Genomic DNA, 16,932 nt, shown 5'->3' on the forward strand with positions numbered 1-16,932 from the left:
GATCCTGCCAATCATGCCATTGCATGAAATATTACTGCGTTAATTTATACCTGTTCGCTAGTTGGGCGACCCCCCTCCACCTTAAAATTTTCTCCGAGGACCTATGTACATATTGTCTACATACTCAGCCTATGTCTACATCCTTGTTGGGGCTCAAGTAAAGAGGCATAAAATATTGCTCTGCGTGTAAGTTTGACATTGTTTTTTTTTTTAACATAACTTGATGTTTGTCTATTTTTATTATAGGCATAATGATAAGAAAGCAAATGTTATATTTGGGGATAAGCTAAATTTATATTAGGAAAAAAGATATGATAATAGAAAAGTTCATCCACTAATAAAGGAGAAGGTAAAGTTCGGTTGTTGTTTTGCTCCAGGGGTCACAAAAGAGATAATGTTGTATTTGGCGAAAACAAATTGAATTGAACTGAGTTATAACTGATAATTAAACATGAAAAAGTAAATACAAAAAAACTCAACAAAGTATGTCTGGAAACAATGTTGTACTGCGTAATATGTAGGATACCTATGCTGACTTGATTAGTCCACTAATTGGCTATCATTTCAACAAAAATATTAGATTGCAGCCGGTAAGCACCTGGTTTATAAAACTGCTGGCCACATAATGAAAATGTATGATGGCTTACAATTTTTTTAATGTGCCACTTTTCTCTTTCGGTTTAAACAGATTGTTAGATAAGACCCTGAAAAATGCATAAATTCAATTTACGTATTGGTACATAGCTTTTTTCTACTTGAAGCATGTAAGGTTCCAGCATATGCACTTGAAGAAAAAAAGGGGTGCAGCACCCCAAGGTATTTTTTTATCAGGAGGTTCATCACACCCACATACTTGTGCCTATGTTGTGATCTAAAAGTTTTAGTTCAAACTAACCTTTTAGACAGGCTTTGAATAGGGCCATAGTCTGTTACAGTATATGTAATTTTACACCTGATAAAACGAGAGGTGCTCAGATGTTTTGGAAAATAAATGTTAGTCTTCTTAAAGAGTGCCAAACCAAGATAATTCAGTTTTTTTGATAAAATCGCAGCAGAAGCTGTTTTGTAAGAAAATCAACTAATTTGTAACAATTTAGAAAAAGGGTTTTTCATAAATTTGAGTGATGCTTAAGTTGAAGTGCAATATTGCAGTAATACATGTAGAAATTCGGCCTGTTAAATGTCAGTAATCAATTAGCAGTAAAAATACTATTGTATTTGTCAGTAAATTGTTAAATACCGCACTTTTTTTAATGAAAACTGGAGTTTTAAGTTGTTTTGTCGCAATTTGATTGCAGGTTTATGTAAATCTATTTTTAATTTTGGTGCCAAACCTTGTGTTTAATGAAAATAGGGCTAACAAGCATGTCCTTGGGGAATTGAAGTAGCTACACTTTTTTTTATGTTTGTCTGGTTGGTTTGGTTTTGTGATTATTTCCATGCAAGTTTTGTTTGTGCACGGTATCATGAAAATAATGTTCAGATCTTTATTTATGTTTCTGTGACGCACACTGATTGTATTAACACAGGATGTAATGACGTGACAATTCCTGTGTGGTTAAGCAGTAGTGGGTCATAGCATATACCAGTATGATGGATGTATTGTTTTGTATATGCTGTGGCTGTGCGGTCGTGCTTAGTGTAAAACCAAGGAATTCAGTTTTGCTCACTTTATTGAATTTTGATTTGTACCACTTGGTTTGCATTTTTTCAGGGAAACAAACCATCAAAATTTTATTTTAGTAATTTATGAAACATCTCATATTTGCAAACAAATTAGTTATTATAGAGTAGTTTAATACATGTATTTGATAAAATCAACCAAAGTTCTAAAAACTAAAATATTATTTACAGGTGCTGTAACTTCACAAAGTTTTAAACTAACAAATTGAAACTTTAAGTTTAAAACTTGATTTCTGTAAAAAGCTTGAAGTTTTGGATAGTAGTTGTATAAATGTGAAAGGCAGCATGTCAAAAATAAAAAAATTAGTCAGTAAAAACAAAAGAAGATATATTGAAGATGGATTTGACCTTGATTTGACTTGTATCCTTGCTATAACAAAGATATATTTTTTGCTGTATTCAATGCGATGCATTTTATGATCATATATATCTTTAAACTTTTGTGTAAGTAAAACTAAAAATTTGGAGAGCATTTTCCTGATTGCAAATTTATAGATATATGTCCAAATGTTTTAGCAATGGGTTTTCCTGCTGATCGTGTTGAAGGATTTTATCGGAATAACATTGATGATGTTGTTAGGTGAGTTTCACAACTTTATAAAACAATATATTTTAAATTTATCTGAAAGGTTTGTTTAATGCTCTTTCTAACATTTAGGTTTCTAGAAAGCAAGCATGGGAACAATTACAAAGTTTATAACTTGTAAGTGAATTCTTATCAATTTAGATACGCAAATGCAACCAAACACCCTACACTTTAATTTTTTTAAATATTGTAGGTAGACAAAATCACAGGTATATATAAATAGTTGACCACACTAAAAAATACCAATTTTAATACTGTGTTCAACAAGCCATACTTTTCAGTGTAATTACCAATTAAAAGTTTCTGTTTTTCTTTTTAATACAAAAAGCCTTCAATAATCATGTGTTTTAGGTGCTCGGAACGTGTATATGATACCAAGAAGTTTCATGACAGGGGTAACAGCAGATAAGTTTAAAAATTATGTCATGCAAACAAGTCAAGCCCATTTTGAACATGTTTTAGTTGCCACCTACCCATTTGATGATCACAATCCTCCAAGATTTGAACTCATCAAACCTTTTTGTGAAGATGTGGATCAATGGCTGGGTCGACATAAAGACAATATAGCAGCAATACATTGCAAAGCCGGAAAAGTAGGTTTTCCAACTGCATAAACATTTTGCAATTTGATTAGTTTTCATGTCTTAGGGTAGAACAGGTGTAATGATTTGCTGTTATTTGTTGCACCGTGGAAGATTTGCTGCTGCTTCTGATGTTTTAAATTTCTATGGACTTGCTCGCACCAATAACATGAAGGTAATGCTGCACTATTTCTGACAAGAGTTGTTTTTTTAGCATATGGCATAAATTTAATAAAACACCCTCAAGTAACTGATACATTCTGATATAAAGATTTCAAATTAAATATCATATATATATTATGTATTTTTATTACAGGGTGTGACTATACCTTCTCAACAGCGATATGTATCATATTATGCACAACTGTTAACTTCTGGATTAACATACAAGCCAACAACCTTATTACTTCATAGTATACAATTTGAAACACTGCCTCTTCAACACAATGCTAGTGAGGAAACGTGATTTTAAAATCCTTTATTGGTCTTTTTAGATAAAAAATCATTATTATAGATATCTTTTTTGTCATTAATCAACTGAAAGTTAAGCTATTCACATCCAACCCGGATGTGGCAGAAAAAGTTGGAAACCATCTTATATTTGATCTTCCACAAGCTTATCCCCTTTGTGGTGATATCAAAATTGAAGTGTTTAACAAACCAGTTATGAGGAAGGTATAAAATGCTCTTTACTGAGTGATAATTTTTTAAAATTTACTTCTTTGGTTTTTAAGTAATTAGATTTATTGTGTTCAGGAAAAAGTGTTTCATTTTTGGTTTAATACATTTTTTGTTCGAGAAGGAATGTCTTCTGTCTCAACATTTCCAGGTAGTGGTAAGTTATAAGTTGTTATTTAACTTGTTGATTATTGGTATGATACAAAAGTACTGTTTTAGATAGTGATCCAAGAACCAACACAACTACCAATGGAAACGCACAAAGATATTATAGAGTCAGTAAAATACTACTTTTTGATTTCTAATTTTATGTGTAACTTTGGGACAACTTACAACAGTGATTCTTATACTTTTCCACCTGCATACAGAATTTGTAGATGTGAGGAAAAGCATTGCTTCAATGTACAGCATATATTTAACCATATATTCCTATGTTTTTCATCATGGTAAAAATTCAATACCAGAACAATACAGGCTAGATAACATAAAGTGGACAATTTCGAACAAAACTGTAGCCCAGGAGTGTGTTTGTTGTTGAGCATAGTAAATTTCACAAAACCAAACTTTTGACTCTTGAAACACTTTATCTTCAACATCACAAATCATCAGCAAGTTTTATTAAAACCGTTCCTTGATCATGTGAAGATAGTTTTTCTGGTTAGGTAGCATTATTTAAAAAAAATTTAAAAACTGAAGTAATAGTCTGTCTTGCTTCATACAGGATTTTGCTGATGAAAAATGTATATATGTAATTTATGTTGCGCAATATCACTTCTTTTAATGAGAAAAGTATTTTAACATTGTTGTGACTAGTGTAGATGTTAGCTGACAAAGGTATTTTTACATTTATACACTTTTCTTGAAAGTGATTATTTTTGGGATTTCTTACCATCAAAATTGAGCAAGTAATGCAGAACCATACACATGCAAAATGTTGGCACCTCCAGCTTAATATGATATGAACTTCTGCAATTACATAAACCATTTTAAGCTGTTGCAAGAGAAGCAAACAATTACTTACCCAAGTTTTGTGTTAGTAAAAGTAATGCACATAAGTATCCTACATGTCATGTTATATGCCTGCAAGTTTTCTACATGGCTAAAATAGTAATTTATTTTATTGTCAATTCTTGCATGCTTCATTAATCTGTTGTAGCTGTGACACAAATTGCCGATTTAGTTGAATTGATCACATATATTTGTGGTTGCAAGAGATTTGTTACATCTTTTTAGTGTACACACATGCCTCATCAAACGGACATGATTGTTCTCACCATCCACAAAAATGAATTGGATAGGGCAAACAAAGATGAGGCAAATAGACTTTTTTCACCCAATTTTAAGGTAAAGTGATTTGTAGTCTTATAATGTATTTTAAACCTAAAATGTAGATCAAATTTATCATGAAGTTGCATTACACTTCATGTGGTTGTCATGACAGTTATAATTATCAGTTCGGTTTGAAGACATTAAACATTTTTAAAAATATTTACTTCTGTAAAAAAACAAATGCAATTATATTTTCAGGTCATCAAAGTAGCAGTTGAGAAAAACTATTTAAAAAAATTTACTTGCTCTTTTGTAACTGGAAATTGTTTACTTACCGCAATGTACTGTACAAAACATTTAAATGGTAAAATCATCATTTAGTAGGAATCAAACAGATCCTTTGGCAACAAACTTGTGAATAGTTCTGCTTCTGCAAATACTGATTTTCAATAACTGTCAAGGCATGCCCATATATATTATGTTGACTACATAAATGCTATCATGGTTGCAATGTTCCACAGGTGATTTTAATATTCAGCCAAATGGATTCTTCGACCATGCTTGTAGCAGGTACAAAACCAGAGGAAAATTTTTCACAAGGCAATCCAGGTTCATCTAGTAGTGATCGAGATACTGATGATGGAAGCTTGACAGATACAGATGATGATGAAGAAGACTGGCAGGCAGTTGAAATTGATTCTTCTGGTTCGACTGAGGACTTGTCATCTTATGATCAGTTTCATAAACCTTTACAGTGATGGTTGATTTCAACATAATATTTTGCATTTGCAATGTTGAAGGGCCATGCACTTAAATTTTTTATCACAATTGCCCCAGCACTGCTATTTTTGTTCAAACTGTACTTTCATACATCCTAATCAGTGTTTTCAAGCATTCAGATATGTCCAAAATTAAAATTGTTCATCACAATTTGTATGACAAAACAGAGTCCTGCTGCTATAACCTCTATTTAGGTGCTGCAATAGGGGTTTTAAGATTGACCATGCTTTTGCCCATTGTTTTATTAACTTACAGTTGCTCTTATTTCACACTGCATTTTTTCCACCAATATAATGCCATACCAATTCCAAGTTGTATTAGTTTACGTTATTACATGCTGGTTAGTGTATCCTAAATATTTTTGGACTGCAACATTCAGTTTTTACAAAATATTTTATAAGCAATAAGTAGAATCACAATGCTTACATATAGTTTTTTTTTATACAGTTATAACCATTATGCCTTCACATGTAACTGTGTCTTCCCTGCATTGTGCAATTTAGACTGTGATTTATTTCAAATAAGTTTCAAGCTTTTACAATCCTAGTGATAGAAATGTTTTTAATATAATTAACCACAAAATTCCCAAAGCTACTGCTAGGTTTTTAGTTATGTGGGACATGCGATTATTATATTATGCATTTATTGGATGGGCAGCATCGGGCAGTTGGGTTTTGTTCGTTCATTTACAACCACCAAGCCCAAAGGCAGTGTCAATCTTAGACAAATATTGATTGTTTTAAGGTGGCCAATCATTGTTTGATGAGTTGATCATTTTGCTACCCTTAATAAACACTGATCAAAACTTTCATATTCATACATGACTCCCCAGGTACATTTTTTTTATTTGTTTGGAAGATAGTGGAGACTTTATGTGTGCCAAGAAACAATGCATTGGAACGTTGTGAAAGTTTAAAGCTGTATCTGACCTATTTACTGGATTGTAAGCCGTGGCTTACGAAGCTTTTTACCGTACCGTTCGCAGTCGAGGGAATGTCACGCCGATATTTTGTGTGCGGCCCGGAGTTTTTTCAATGTAATTCACCTTCAAACCAATCTTTCCTGTCGATACGTTTTATCGTACATAGTTACAAGCCCAACATACAAAATATATAACGATGTATTTGGCAACAATACTTGTACTTATATATTAAATCTTACTTATAACATTTACGAGCTATTTACATTAATTTTTCAGCATCCATGCGTTCGGCCAAACCATCGACTAAATATGATAAGCATGAAACAAATTTTTTTTATAACTTTACTATTGTGTCATAGATTTCTAGCACTACAGGGTTGACCAATTCAATTCAGTTTATTTACATCATAATCCGATAAAATAAAAAGCAGTAAAACGCAATAAATGAATCAGTTGGGATTAGACCACGTTTAATATGACTTTGTTCGGTGTCAAGGATATTTTGTGAAGTCCGTTCTACCACCTTGACTGACAGCTTCGCTCCAAATTACGTCATTCGTCTAAAATGTATTAAAAGTCTGCTTATGGTTCACAAGCTAGCTAGAAGACCACATTAGCAAACGGGAGACAATCCGAAAGAGAAACTTTGATTTGCTTGTTTGTCAGTCGCTGCAAATATTTTGACTCGGCTCCATGATATTGGAAAACTCGAAAATTAACCTTCTGATATAATTACTGCTGTATCCGACGTCATATTTATCGTATGTTATGTTGTGTTTTCGTGGCACCAACTGTATTTTTATTAACGTCGAATACTAGTAACGCCACGAATGCATTTCAACCCATACGGCGGGCGTGCTATTTATTCGCTTGCACGGAAGACAACTAAACATCCAGCCGACCTATTTTGTAACAACTTCCAGCAGTAAGCTGTCTTTTCAAATGAGTCACGGATTGGTCCGAACTCAAACGACTCTGTATGCATTTTTTATTTAAGCCACATATCTTTGGGTAAAAACAGTCAGTCCTTAATAGAGTCATTAAAGTGCATATGACACGTGAAAATAAATCATGTTAATAATCAAACAAAGAGATGTTCATAACTTTAAAACATTTTTGGCGAAAAAAGTAGCTTGATACGACGACTGGTTTCTGAGATACAGCTGATCAAAGTCGCACTTTTGCCGCTGCGAACAAAATCGTGAGAAAGCGAGATATTGTTGCGTGACGTCATAGAAGGCGCTTCGGTCGTGCGCGAGTGCTGGCAGCAAGCCTTATGCGTAGGAATGGAAAATATTGTAAAACTGGTTTAAGCATAATATTGCATTAAACAGGGGACAAAAAGTGAACAAGTGCAATAAACGGATTTTGATGTTAATTTAAGCTGAAGACAGATGGCCGCTTTTCGACCTATTATGTATTATTTAGTTGTGTAATAATAAAACAGTTACTGGGACAGGGTATTCTTGTTGTTACAGCATTTATGATCGCTAACGTGATACATGAGCTTTTGAAAACACGACAGAGACAAACCGTTAGTTAAGCATTGTCGTTTTGTCCACTCACAGTTATGTCGTTTCTGCTATACCCTATGGTCTTCCGTTAATTAGGGACAAATAAGCCTTTGATTCGTGACGTCACAATGACAAATTTTTGTGTGATGCAAAACCCTGTCCTGACCTTTAAGGTAACGTAATCTGAGGATTCTCCTATGTTAGAAAATATTCGATATCTGCAAAAACAGGCGCCTTCTCCTATCTAAACAATGCATTTTTTCGACACGAGTGCCTTATGTGATGTCCTTTTCTCCTTAGCGCAAAAGGTTTACGATTTTTGGTCCCCGTTACTTTTCGTGCAGTTTTCTACATTTTTTAGTTGACGTAGAAGCGTAAAACTTTGGATATAAGTTTGTTGTAGATGTACCTTTAGTTTTACGCAAAGTTGTCATGGCCGTGTCATATGCACTTTAAGTCATTCCGTCTGGTTTTCTAACAGTCTATAATTTTCAAGTCTAACAGACTGAGACTTTAGTACGCGTGGTTTGTAACGTTTTATTGTAATACTCGTGCGATTGTTATTTAATTTATGTAGGCTATTAAACTGACAGACTGACTTTGGGTTAGAGAGTATAGCCTTTTTTATCAAGAGTCCGATATATTAGGTCGACTCGTAACCGGGTCACGTGATTTTCAAATTCGACGCGCGAAAACGACGAATTTACATGGGGCTTTTAAATCAGCTTAAGTTAAGCTTTTTCGGGCTGTCAGGCTGTCCCGAGAGTTGCTACAAACCTCCAGGTGCTACAAACCTACCGAATAACCGTTCTACGGCAATAAACCGTTTGTCATACTTATAACGGCGATTGGAAAATAATTCACAGCTGCATAGAAAGTACAAGCAAACGTTGGATAGAAGGAGGGATATGCCAGTCGTTTAAAGAGCGACGACAAGAATCCGGAGGATGGCGCTGTTTGGTACCTGCCGCATCACCCAGTGACACACCCGCAGAAACCGGAAAAGGTGAGGGTTGTCTTTGATTGTGCTGCCAGATTTCAGAATACGTCGCTAAACGATCAGCTTTTGCAAGGCCCAGATTAAATCAACAGCCTTTTTGGGACACTTGTTAGATTTCGCCAGGAACCAGTTGCGTTTGTCGCTGATGTTGAAGCGATGTTTCATCAGGTGAGGGTGGACCAAGTTGATACATCCGTGCTGAGATTCGTTTGTTGGCCTGAAGGCGATTTGTCGTGTGAACCTGAAGACTACCAAATGCTGGTACATATATTTGGAGCAGCCTCGTCTCCTTGTTGTGCTGGATTCTGTTTACAAAAAACGGCTGAAGATAATAAAGGTAATTTTAGTCCCGAAGCGGTTGCAACCGTGAAACGAAACTTCTATGTGGACGATGGTTTAAAATCCGTCGAAACTGAAGATAAGTCAATGAAATTGGCTGGCGAATTGCTGGATCTGTTGCAACTTGGAGGGTTTCAGCTCAGAAAATGGGTAAGCAACAACGAGCCTGTTTTGTCGTTAATCCCTGCCGAATATAGATCCGTGCAGTCAATTGTGTTAAATGTTGATGGGAAGAACATGGAACGTGTGCTCGGAGTGTTGTGGAATTACACCTCCGACATGTTCGAATTCGACATTAAAGCTAAGAAGAAGCCTGCAACGAGAAGGGGTATACTTTCTATGGTCAGTTTTTTGTTTGACCCTTTAGGATTCGTTGCACCGGTAATATTGCATACACGAATGTTGTTGCAAGAACTTTGTAAAGAAAAGTATGACTAGGATCAGGAAGTTCCACCGGATATAGGAAAGAGGTGGAATGCATGGACTTCTGAACTTCTGAACTTCCACGTCTATCGAGCATTAAGATTGAAAGGTGTTTCCAGACAACCGTACATGATGTCGAAAGGTGTGAGCTGCATCACTTTGCAGATGCGTCTTCCAGTGGATACGGGACAGTCGCGTATTTGCGAACGGTTGATAAGCAAGGCAGTGTACATTGTGCCTTTGTTGCTGGGAAGGCTCGCCTTGCACCTTTGAAGACAGTTTCCATACGCAGATTGGAATTGACGGCAGCTACTCTTGCTGTTAGAGTGGATCAAGTTTTGAGGCAGGAGCTTGATCTGAGTGTCGAACGATCTATTTTCTGGACCGACTCGACTTCAGTTCTACAATGCATAAACAATGTGAGTAAACGTTTTTGTACCTTTTTCGCCAACAGATTACCAATCGAAGAAGGGTCGGACGCGTCGCAGTGGAGGTATGTTTTAACTGAAAAGAACTCGGCCGATGATGCATCTCGTGGGTCTACTGTTAGGGCCTTTCTCGAAAACAAGCGTTGGTTCTCCGGGCCATTGTTTCTGTGCGAAGACGAGAGTCGCTGGCCTGCGAATCCTATAAACGTCCGGGACATGCCCGAAGAATATTTGAACCTAAAGCCGAAGAAAACGATGGTTTTGCATGCTACTGAGGAGCGTTGTTCGTTTGATGACTTGATTCAGCGCTATTCTGTATGGAAGAAGTTAAAGCAGGCAGTAGCGTGGCTCCTGCGGATGGTGGATTACCAACTTCAATCTCGAGGAGAACCGCAGTCTAAGGAAATGACTGTCGTCGATCTTGCAAGAGCTGAAATTGCGATTGTTAAATATGTCCAGCAATGGGAATTTTCAGAGGAATTGGATGCACTGTGTAAGCGTGAAGACGTCGGTCGTGGTGAAAGGAAGAATATTATGAAGAAACTTCCGTCGAAGGCACTATACAGACTTAATCCAGTCTTGATTGATGGCGTTTTGCAAGTGGGTGGTCGTCTACAAAGGGCGCCAATAGCATTTAACTTGAAGCACCCAATTGTATTACCAAATGCACATCATATTACTACTTTAATCATACGCGAGTCTCACGTGAATGTTTGTCATGCTGGAATGTCGCACACTTGGTCAGATGTTCGTCAGAAATATTGGATTGTGCGAGGTGGAATTGCAGTGAGAAGAATCCTTGGAAATTGTGTACTTTTGTCGAAAAAGAAATGCATCGGTGTCGAAGCAGATGATGGCTGATTTACCTGTTGAGCGCACGATTCCGGGCGAGCCTCCGTTTTCGTCTGTTGGAGTGGATTACTTCGGACCTATGCTTGTCAAACAGGAAAGAAGCGAATTCAAAAGGTATGGTTGCATCTTCACATGTATGACTGTTCGTGCTGTGCATTTGGAGGTAGCGCACTCGCTATCTACCGATTCGTTTATTGATGCCTTCAGAAGGTTCATTGGGCGACGTGGGAAGCCCAGACGCGTATTTAGTGATAATGGCACCATAGAATACTAAAACACCATAGAATACTAAAACAATATGTTTTAGTATTCTATGATGGCACTGATCTCTATTTAATTATGTTTTGACAATCCCCACATGGTTTCCATGGGAACGGAAACGCGTGTTTTCCGTTTTCTGCACTATTTCCGTTAAGATGCCAATCAAGGTGGATAATACCACAAAACCAAGCGACACTTATACTTAAATATTTTATCAAAAATAAATAAAGCGAAATAAAACGTAATATAAAGTTTGTCAAACTTACTGCACTACATCTGGTTACCTATATTGTTTCATATACCAACTGAAAGATAAATTGTAATTATTAATGCCATGTTCTGTAGCATCCATGCTGTGCTTGCAAGGTGAGGAATTACTGTAAAAAGTGCATTTGAAATAAACTTTGCTGCATTCTGTTGAAACTTGACCTCCATAATGGTAAGAGTAATTTATTTCTAATAATCCTATTTTGTAGCCTACTGTCCTTATTTGCAAACTAAAATAGGAATACCATATCTTTCAAAGTCCAATTCGGGACAAAGTTATATTAGTCCTGTTGACAAATCTTTGAGTCCTGATGACTGTTTTAGGGGCTCGGGCATCACAATGCCTTCAGAACAACTACAGAATGTTACACCAATTCACAGGTTATTATTATAGGTATATATTGACACACCTATTGCCATTTCCCCCCCCCCTCCGATTTTTATACCAAATTCTGGACATTGGTTATTGACACTTATTTGCATTGCAGTTGGTTCTTACTTCGTTATTTTTCTAATAATGTAATGTACAAAAAAGGTTATGAGCCTGCTGAAAACATGTTGCAATTTTCTCACTTAGATAAACCTGCCAATGCGCAGAGGTCATTTTGACTGGAATGATCAACAAAGTCGACTGGAGTTTGTCAGGTTGGTTGTTGTTTCAAAATGGTTCAATATCCACTGTAGCTGTATTTTAAGTGGCTGTAAATATATTAGTCAGGATAAGGCATCTGAGGGAATAAATAAACACAGTAGAAAAACATTCGGTGTACGTCATCAAATAAAGCATAGTGAAAGGTACAAACATATTTGTGTAAAATTTATGTATTTTTGTCATTTACCGTTTTTTTGTTTTTTAAGAATTGCCGCAAACAAATCCAATGTGGGTTTAGTTACTCCAGCCAATACAACATTTACTCACAGCAAACCACATGCAAAAGGGTCTCTAAAAGTTGGAATCTCACAGTATGCTGAAGATGCTGTAGTAACTTTGGAACATGTAAAAACAATTGCCCTGGATTTATTGGCACATGAAGCAAGAATGTCTGAAACTTCAGTTTCACAAAATTTCAAGTAAGAAATACTAGAACTATCAACAAAAATATTTCCAATGGTATTTTTTTACCAATTTAAACAGGCAATTGCTTGAGACAGAACAGTTCGATAACTTTCTGATTATGCTGTTAAAATACTTCAAATGCTTCTTCGAAGAGTTGGAACAACAACGCAGACCGCACAAATCAAGTTACTTGCAACCAAGCAAGTAGGATTGTTAGTTAAAGTATTATTTAAAAAATATAAGAGAAAGCATTCCAACAGGGCTGAAATGAAGGCACTTGCTAAAACAAGGGAAAAACTGCATGTCACAAAGAAAAAATTTGGACAGGCGTATTGCATACTTTTGTTGGGACTAGGATTGGAGAAGCAGCATCACATGGAGTGTGGAAAACAAAGAGTTTCGTCCACCCATAGGTAGTAATAAAAGACTTAAACTTTACATTTATAAACGTAACGACATGATTTATGTAGTAGAATCAAAGAAACTAAATATGTATTGGAAAAACCCCTAAATATGTGTTGGAAAAACCCCACTGCACAGGCCCTTACTTGGCGATCACAGTTAAGCTGGATTCACCACTTTTTCTTAAATTGAAGTATGTTGTTTATCAGGGACAAGAAAATGTTTGAGAACTTGTATAGTTTTTGCATCCAATCAATATGGATAACATTCCGAAGGCATGACTTTGATCAAATCCAGGTTGAGGTTGGAAACATGCTGCGATCACCAGTTTACAACCCAGCTTTACGCCAAAAACAAAGCATCCTGTATGACAATGGTGCAGCTAGCCACCATAGAGGTAAGATGGGCCTTCCATAAAACCACAATAGATACAAAGGATACTTTGACAATTTATTCCAATTATATTTTTGGTGGCTCTTTTACCCAAAATAATGTCCAAAAGAGAGGGGGTAGGGGGTCAAATAAGCGTTTTTTTTTAATTCTTGACAACGGCCAGTAACTACCTGTTTCAAAATGCTTAATACTGAGAACCACAGGGTAGGCATTTCCCATCATTGAAACTTACGATATAGATACAGATATGCTGCCTTTAGTCATACAATAATATTTGATAAAATGATAAAATTACTTGTGTGCAAACACCAATTCATTTGTTCATACTACTTCTATTTTTTTCAATGCTATTGCAGGAAATGATAAATCGAACAAACCAATTGCTGAACGTGTGCAAGAGCTTCTTGCAGTAAAACTTCCAGAATTTAAGAAAATAACTCCTGCTGAACATCAGAGGATACATGGAAAGCGTCCTGCTATAATGAAAGCAATATAGTAAATTAGCTGTCACTATAATACTGTATTGCCTATCTGGTGTAACAATATGTTTCAACAATATCTTAAATGGTTGGTTGTTATGACATACATTTTTGCTAAAATATACATATTACGCTTCTGCAAAATGGTTACTATGGTATTGCCGGAGCCTGAATGCATGGGCCAACAGGTAAGGGAGGTATGATTGCAAAATGTTAAGAACAACTGCATTAAAGCAATCAAAACATAATTTAGGTTGAATGCGTCTTCTGTTGTTATTTAACTTCTGTAATTGTCAATGATCATGTTGTGATACATCTGTGGAAAGTTTGATTCATTTTTTGTTGCAGCCAGCGATCGGCAGCTTTAATATCCCTTTTACCATTACCATTGGAAGAATCAAAGTATTTGCTCATGCCAATGCCACAGCACCATGTGCCAACATATATGGAAAAAAGGAATGCTGAACAGCCTATTTCACCAGTAAAATTGTACACTTACTCTGATGAAAAGTATGTATAAAACACATATTAACTTCAAATGGTTTAATAAAAGATGCACAGGGTGATTACAACAGACTGATGCTAAAGTGATTTTTAGAATAGGTATTATTGGAGAACCAATGGATTTTTTTAATGCTGAAAATCTAATGCCAAAAAACATGGATAATGGTGAGGAAATTGAACACTCCGAAGGTAAGCATGTGTTTTAATAAATATGATTTGCACAAGGTAATTTTGTAAGTTGTCCATATTTTTTTTTATTTCAAGTAGTTTTCATGCTATTTTGCAGATGGTGTGATTAATACTCACAGAAAAAATATTCATTCTGAAAAATTTGCATTGCGAAACACACTATCTAGAGCAACAACTGAGGAAGGAGAATAGAATATGAACAGCATGTGCAGGAATATTTTAATTTAAAGTTAATTTAACAACCTGCTGTATTTATCGTCGTAAAAAACACACAGTTAAAACCATTGTAAATATAAACGGCATCAGAAATTTTCTTTAAATTGGTTACAAATGACTGAAAGCTTCTATATTGGCCGGATTACATTACCCACAATTAACATTTACCCCAATTTGTTTGTGATTTAATTGTATTGAAACATGTGGACACCGCATTTTTTGTTTTTAAATACACATAATTATTATTGCATATGCGATAAATAATGCAGAAAGATAAAGTACAAAGATATTCTTGCACACTTCATGCTTTATATTATAGCAGTTTTACTGAATATAATTAGTCTTTGATATGTTCAAACTGCTTGACGAAGCTAGGTGTCAATGTATAATCACTGAGGTCAGCCAACATACAAGTACAAAAATCAGGTAATTCTATTGACGCAAAATGGCGAAATCAAAATATTGCACAAATTTTTGCCAAGCGTGTCGAGATAAACGGTTACACCTTGCAAATATTATGTAATGTCGTCCATTATCGATTGGAAATAAGCTTGGAATGAAGGTTATACCAAATGGTAAAACGTTTTCCAATAGCTCACCTCTTTGGCCCCAACCGGATTTTATTATATGCGTCAGCTGAATCAATCTTCGTCTGGCCGTATCCATCTTGCTACTTGCGCATCCAGTTTTCAGGAAGTGGACGGAATAATGCGTGCAACTCCTCGTTGGGACTGTGTAGTAGCTGGTCCAATAAAATATGCAACACTTTGACCGCGCATCGACCAATCAGGTTGAGACGCGGCATTTCAGAGACAAAATATTCGAAGTTACTCATTTTTGGTCCATGTCGAACTTTTGTCTCAACCGCCCTCACAATCGGAACCACATATTCTGTCGCCGTGTTAAACGCCGAATTGACTTCTTCAAAAGCGGTTTACCACCTTACTTCTATGTCTTAACAGAAATGAAGTTTCTGTTTGTTGTGGAGTTTATCTCCAATAAACCTATGTTATTGTTAACGGTTACCTTCAGCCTCGTACTTAAACTTGCTTGCGACTTTGAAATCCTCAACAAATGTCTGCTTTATTCTGAAAACAGCTTCCAAGTGTCCCAAATGTTTGCAAAAACATGCAAAATGATAGGACCTTTCCACAGCGGTAGCAAGTAGGCCTAGTTGTCTTTTTAAACATGTTCGCTTTGTCCACGTAGATCAGTGGTTCTCAAACTGTGGTACGCGTGGTACGCGAGAGCTTTTCAAGTGGTAGGCGATATAGTCTACTCTATACAATTTGCCGCACTTTGCAAAAGCATGATGTCGGTTTTCTTGTGTATTTGTGACGCAATAGTGTCAACGTGAAATTGTTGCACTGCTGAAGTAATTCTGACATCGTGTATTTGCAGGGACCTAAGTTTGCAGAACGAAACACTGCCGTATATCTGACTCCTGAATCTATTAAAAACATCTGCCAAAGAAACTACCTTTGCGGCTTTTTAATTATTACACAAAACGATAAACAAACATACCTTGGTTTAATACACGTACAATGTTTCTTAACATGCGCGTAATTTGGTTCGTTCCCTCTCGTACTCTCTCTGATCTCTCCTGGCTTAAGGCCGAGCGACGGTATTTATAATATTTTCGAAAATGAGAAAAATGCGATTATTAAGGAACGTCGATTTCGAAATTAAAAATATAAACCGATTAACACATCTGTGCGAGATTAACGCATCTGGCGAAATAGAAACGAAGCGATTGACCTACATTGCATTTGCACTTTGTACGGAATTTCAATACACAAAAAATGACGTTTAAATAAAATAGTTTCTCTGCAGAAAGTCCCCCGCTGCGAAAGTGTTTGTTGGGTGAATGTCAAGTGTTAACGTGCGTCTTGGATTAGCACGCTGAGGTGTAATCGTGCCGAACATCTTCGTGAATCGATATATCGTTGAAACGTCCAGTAGCATTTGAACGTGCACTGAAGTTCGATGTAGATCGTTGTTGCAATCTGTAGACATTCTTGAACAAACAACAGTTAAATTTTCTAGGCCTAAGTTACTACATACTTTTCGCGCGTTATTATGACTTGTCTGGTATCTTTGAATTATTTT

At 36.0% G+C, this 16,932-nt stretch overlaps 3 protein-coding genes across 9 annotated transcripts; all 3 read left to right on the top strand.

The window, feature by feature from the left end:
* Nucleotides 1-170: 170 nt before the first annotated feature.
* Nucleotides 171-6,382, top strand: LOC145912474 (phosphatidylinositol 3,4,5-trisphosphate 3-phosphatase and dual-specificity protein phosphatase PTEN-like). 3 transcript variants are annotated; one of them, XM_082999949.1, is made up of 12 exons: nt 171-186; nt 2,200-2,263; nt 2,342-2,386; nt 2,621-2,664; nt 2,732-2,862; nt 2,918-3,025; nt 3,167-3,302; nt 3,365-3,525; nt 3,607-3,685; nt 3,748-3,803; nt 4,762-4,872; nt 5,319-6,382. In XM_082999949.1, exons 2-12 carry the CDS (start codon nt 2,202-2,204, stop codon nt 5,553-5,555), a joined length of 1,170 nt encoding a protein of 389 aa, XP_082856075.1. In that variant the 5' UTR covers nt 171-186; nt 2,200-2,201; the 3' UTR covers nt 5,556-6,382. The 3 variants fall into 3 exon arrangements, with proteins under 3 accessions (XP_082856075.1, XP_082856073.1, XP_082856074.1); XM_082999947.1 differs by lacking the exon at nt 171-186 and adding an exon at nt 1,855-2,044 and having other exon boundaries at nt 2,179-2,263; XM_082999948.1 differs by lacking the exon at nt 171-186 and adding an exon at nt 2,077-2,127.
* A 2,787-nt stretch (nt 6,383-9,169) lies between these two features.
* On the top strand, nt 9,170-11,064 carry LOC145911890 (uncharacterized). Its single transcript, XM_082999329.1, has 2 exons — nt 9,170-9,694; nt 9,895-11,064. The coding sequence occupies exons 1-2, from the start codon at nt 9,170-9,172 to the stop codon at nt 11,062-11,064; spliced, it is 1,695 nt and encodes a 564-aa protein (XP_082855455.1).
* Nucleotides 11,065-11,460: 396 nt separating this feature from the next.
* Nucleotides 11,461-15,073, top strand: LOC145911299 (protein phosphatase 1 regulatory subunit 36-like). 5 transcript variants are annotated; one of them, XM_082998588.1, is made up of 12 exons: nt 11,461-11,755; nt 12,161-12,228; nt 12,298-12,378; nt 12,442-12,654; nt 12,719-12,844; nt 12,901-13,053; nt 13,111-13,200; nt 13,252-13,439; nt 13,792-13,930; nt 14,263-14,424; nt 14,513-14,607; nt 14,705-15,073. In XM_082998588.1, exons 1-12 carry the CDS (start codon nt 11,753-11,755, stop codon nt 14,797-14,799), a joined length of 1,413 nt encoding a protein of 470 aa, XP_082854714.1. In that variant the 5' UTR covers nt 11,461-11,752; the 3' UTR covers nt 14,800-15,073. The 5 variants fall into 5 exon arrangements, with proteins under 5 accessions (XP_082854714.1, XP_082854715.1, XP_082854719.1 ...); XM_082998589.1 differs by having other exon boundaries at nt 13,114-13,200; XM_082998590.1 differs by lacking the exon at nt 11,461-11,755 and adding an exon at nt 11,791-11,964.
* Nucleotides 15,074-16,932: the final 1,859 nt, after the last annotated feature.

The sequence above is a fragment of the Ascidia mentula genome, chromosome 8 (genome assembly GCF_947561715.1).
Source record: "Ascidia mentula chromosome 8, kaAscMent1.1, whole genome shotgun sequence".
Lineage (NCBI taxonomy): Eukaryota > Metazoa > Chordata > Ascidiacea > Phlebobranchia > Ascidiidae > Ascidia > Ascidia mentula.

Excerpts from the sequence above, each read along its gene's own strand:
- LOC145912474 (XM_082999947.1), top strand. The coding sequence starts at position 1,969 with ATGTCAAAAATAAAAAAATTAGTCAGTAAAAACAAAAGAAGATATATT. Across the intron at positions 2,387-2,620 it reads AATTACAAAGTTTATAACTT|GTGCTCGGAACGTGTATATG; the intron begins GTAAGTGAATTC and ends CATGTGTTTTAG. Across the intron at positions 3,026-3,166 it reads CTCGCACCAATAACATGAAG|GGTGTGACTATACCTTCTCA; the intron begins GTAATGCTGCAC and ends TTTTTATTACAG.
- LOC145911890 (XM_082999329.1), top strand. The coding sequence starts at position 9,170 with ATGTTTCATCAGGTGAGGGTGGACCAAGTTGATACATCCGTGCTGAGA. Across the intron at positions 9,695-9,894 it reads GAAGGGGTATACTTTCTATG|ACAACCGTACATGATGTCGA; the intron begins GTCAGTTTTTTG and ends AGGTGTTTCCAG.
- LOC145911299 (XM_082998588.1), top strand. Across the intron at positions 13,201-13,251 it reads GCCCTTACTTGGCGATCACA|GGACAAGAAAATGTTTGAGA; the intron begins GTTAAGCTGGAT and ends GTTGTTTATCAG. Across the intron at positions 13,440-13,791 it reads TGCAGCTAGCCACCATAGAG|GAAATGATAAATCGAACAAA; the intron begins GTAAGATGGGCC and ends ATGCTATTGCAG.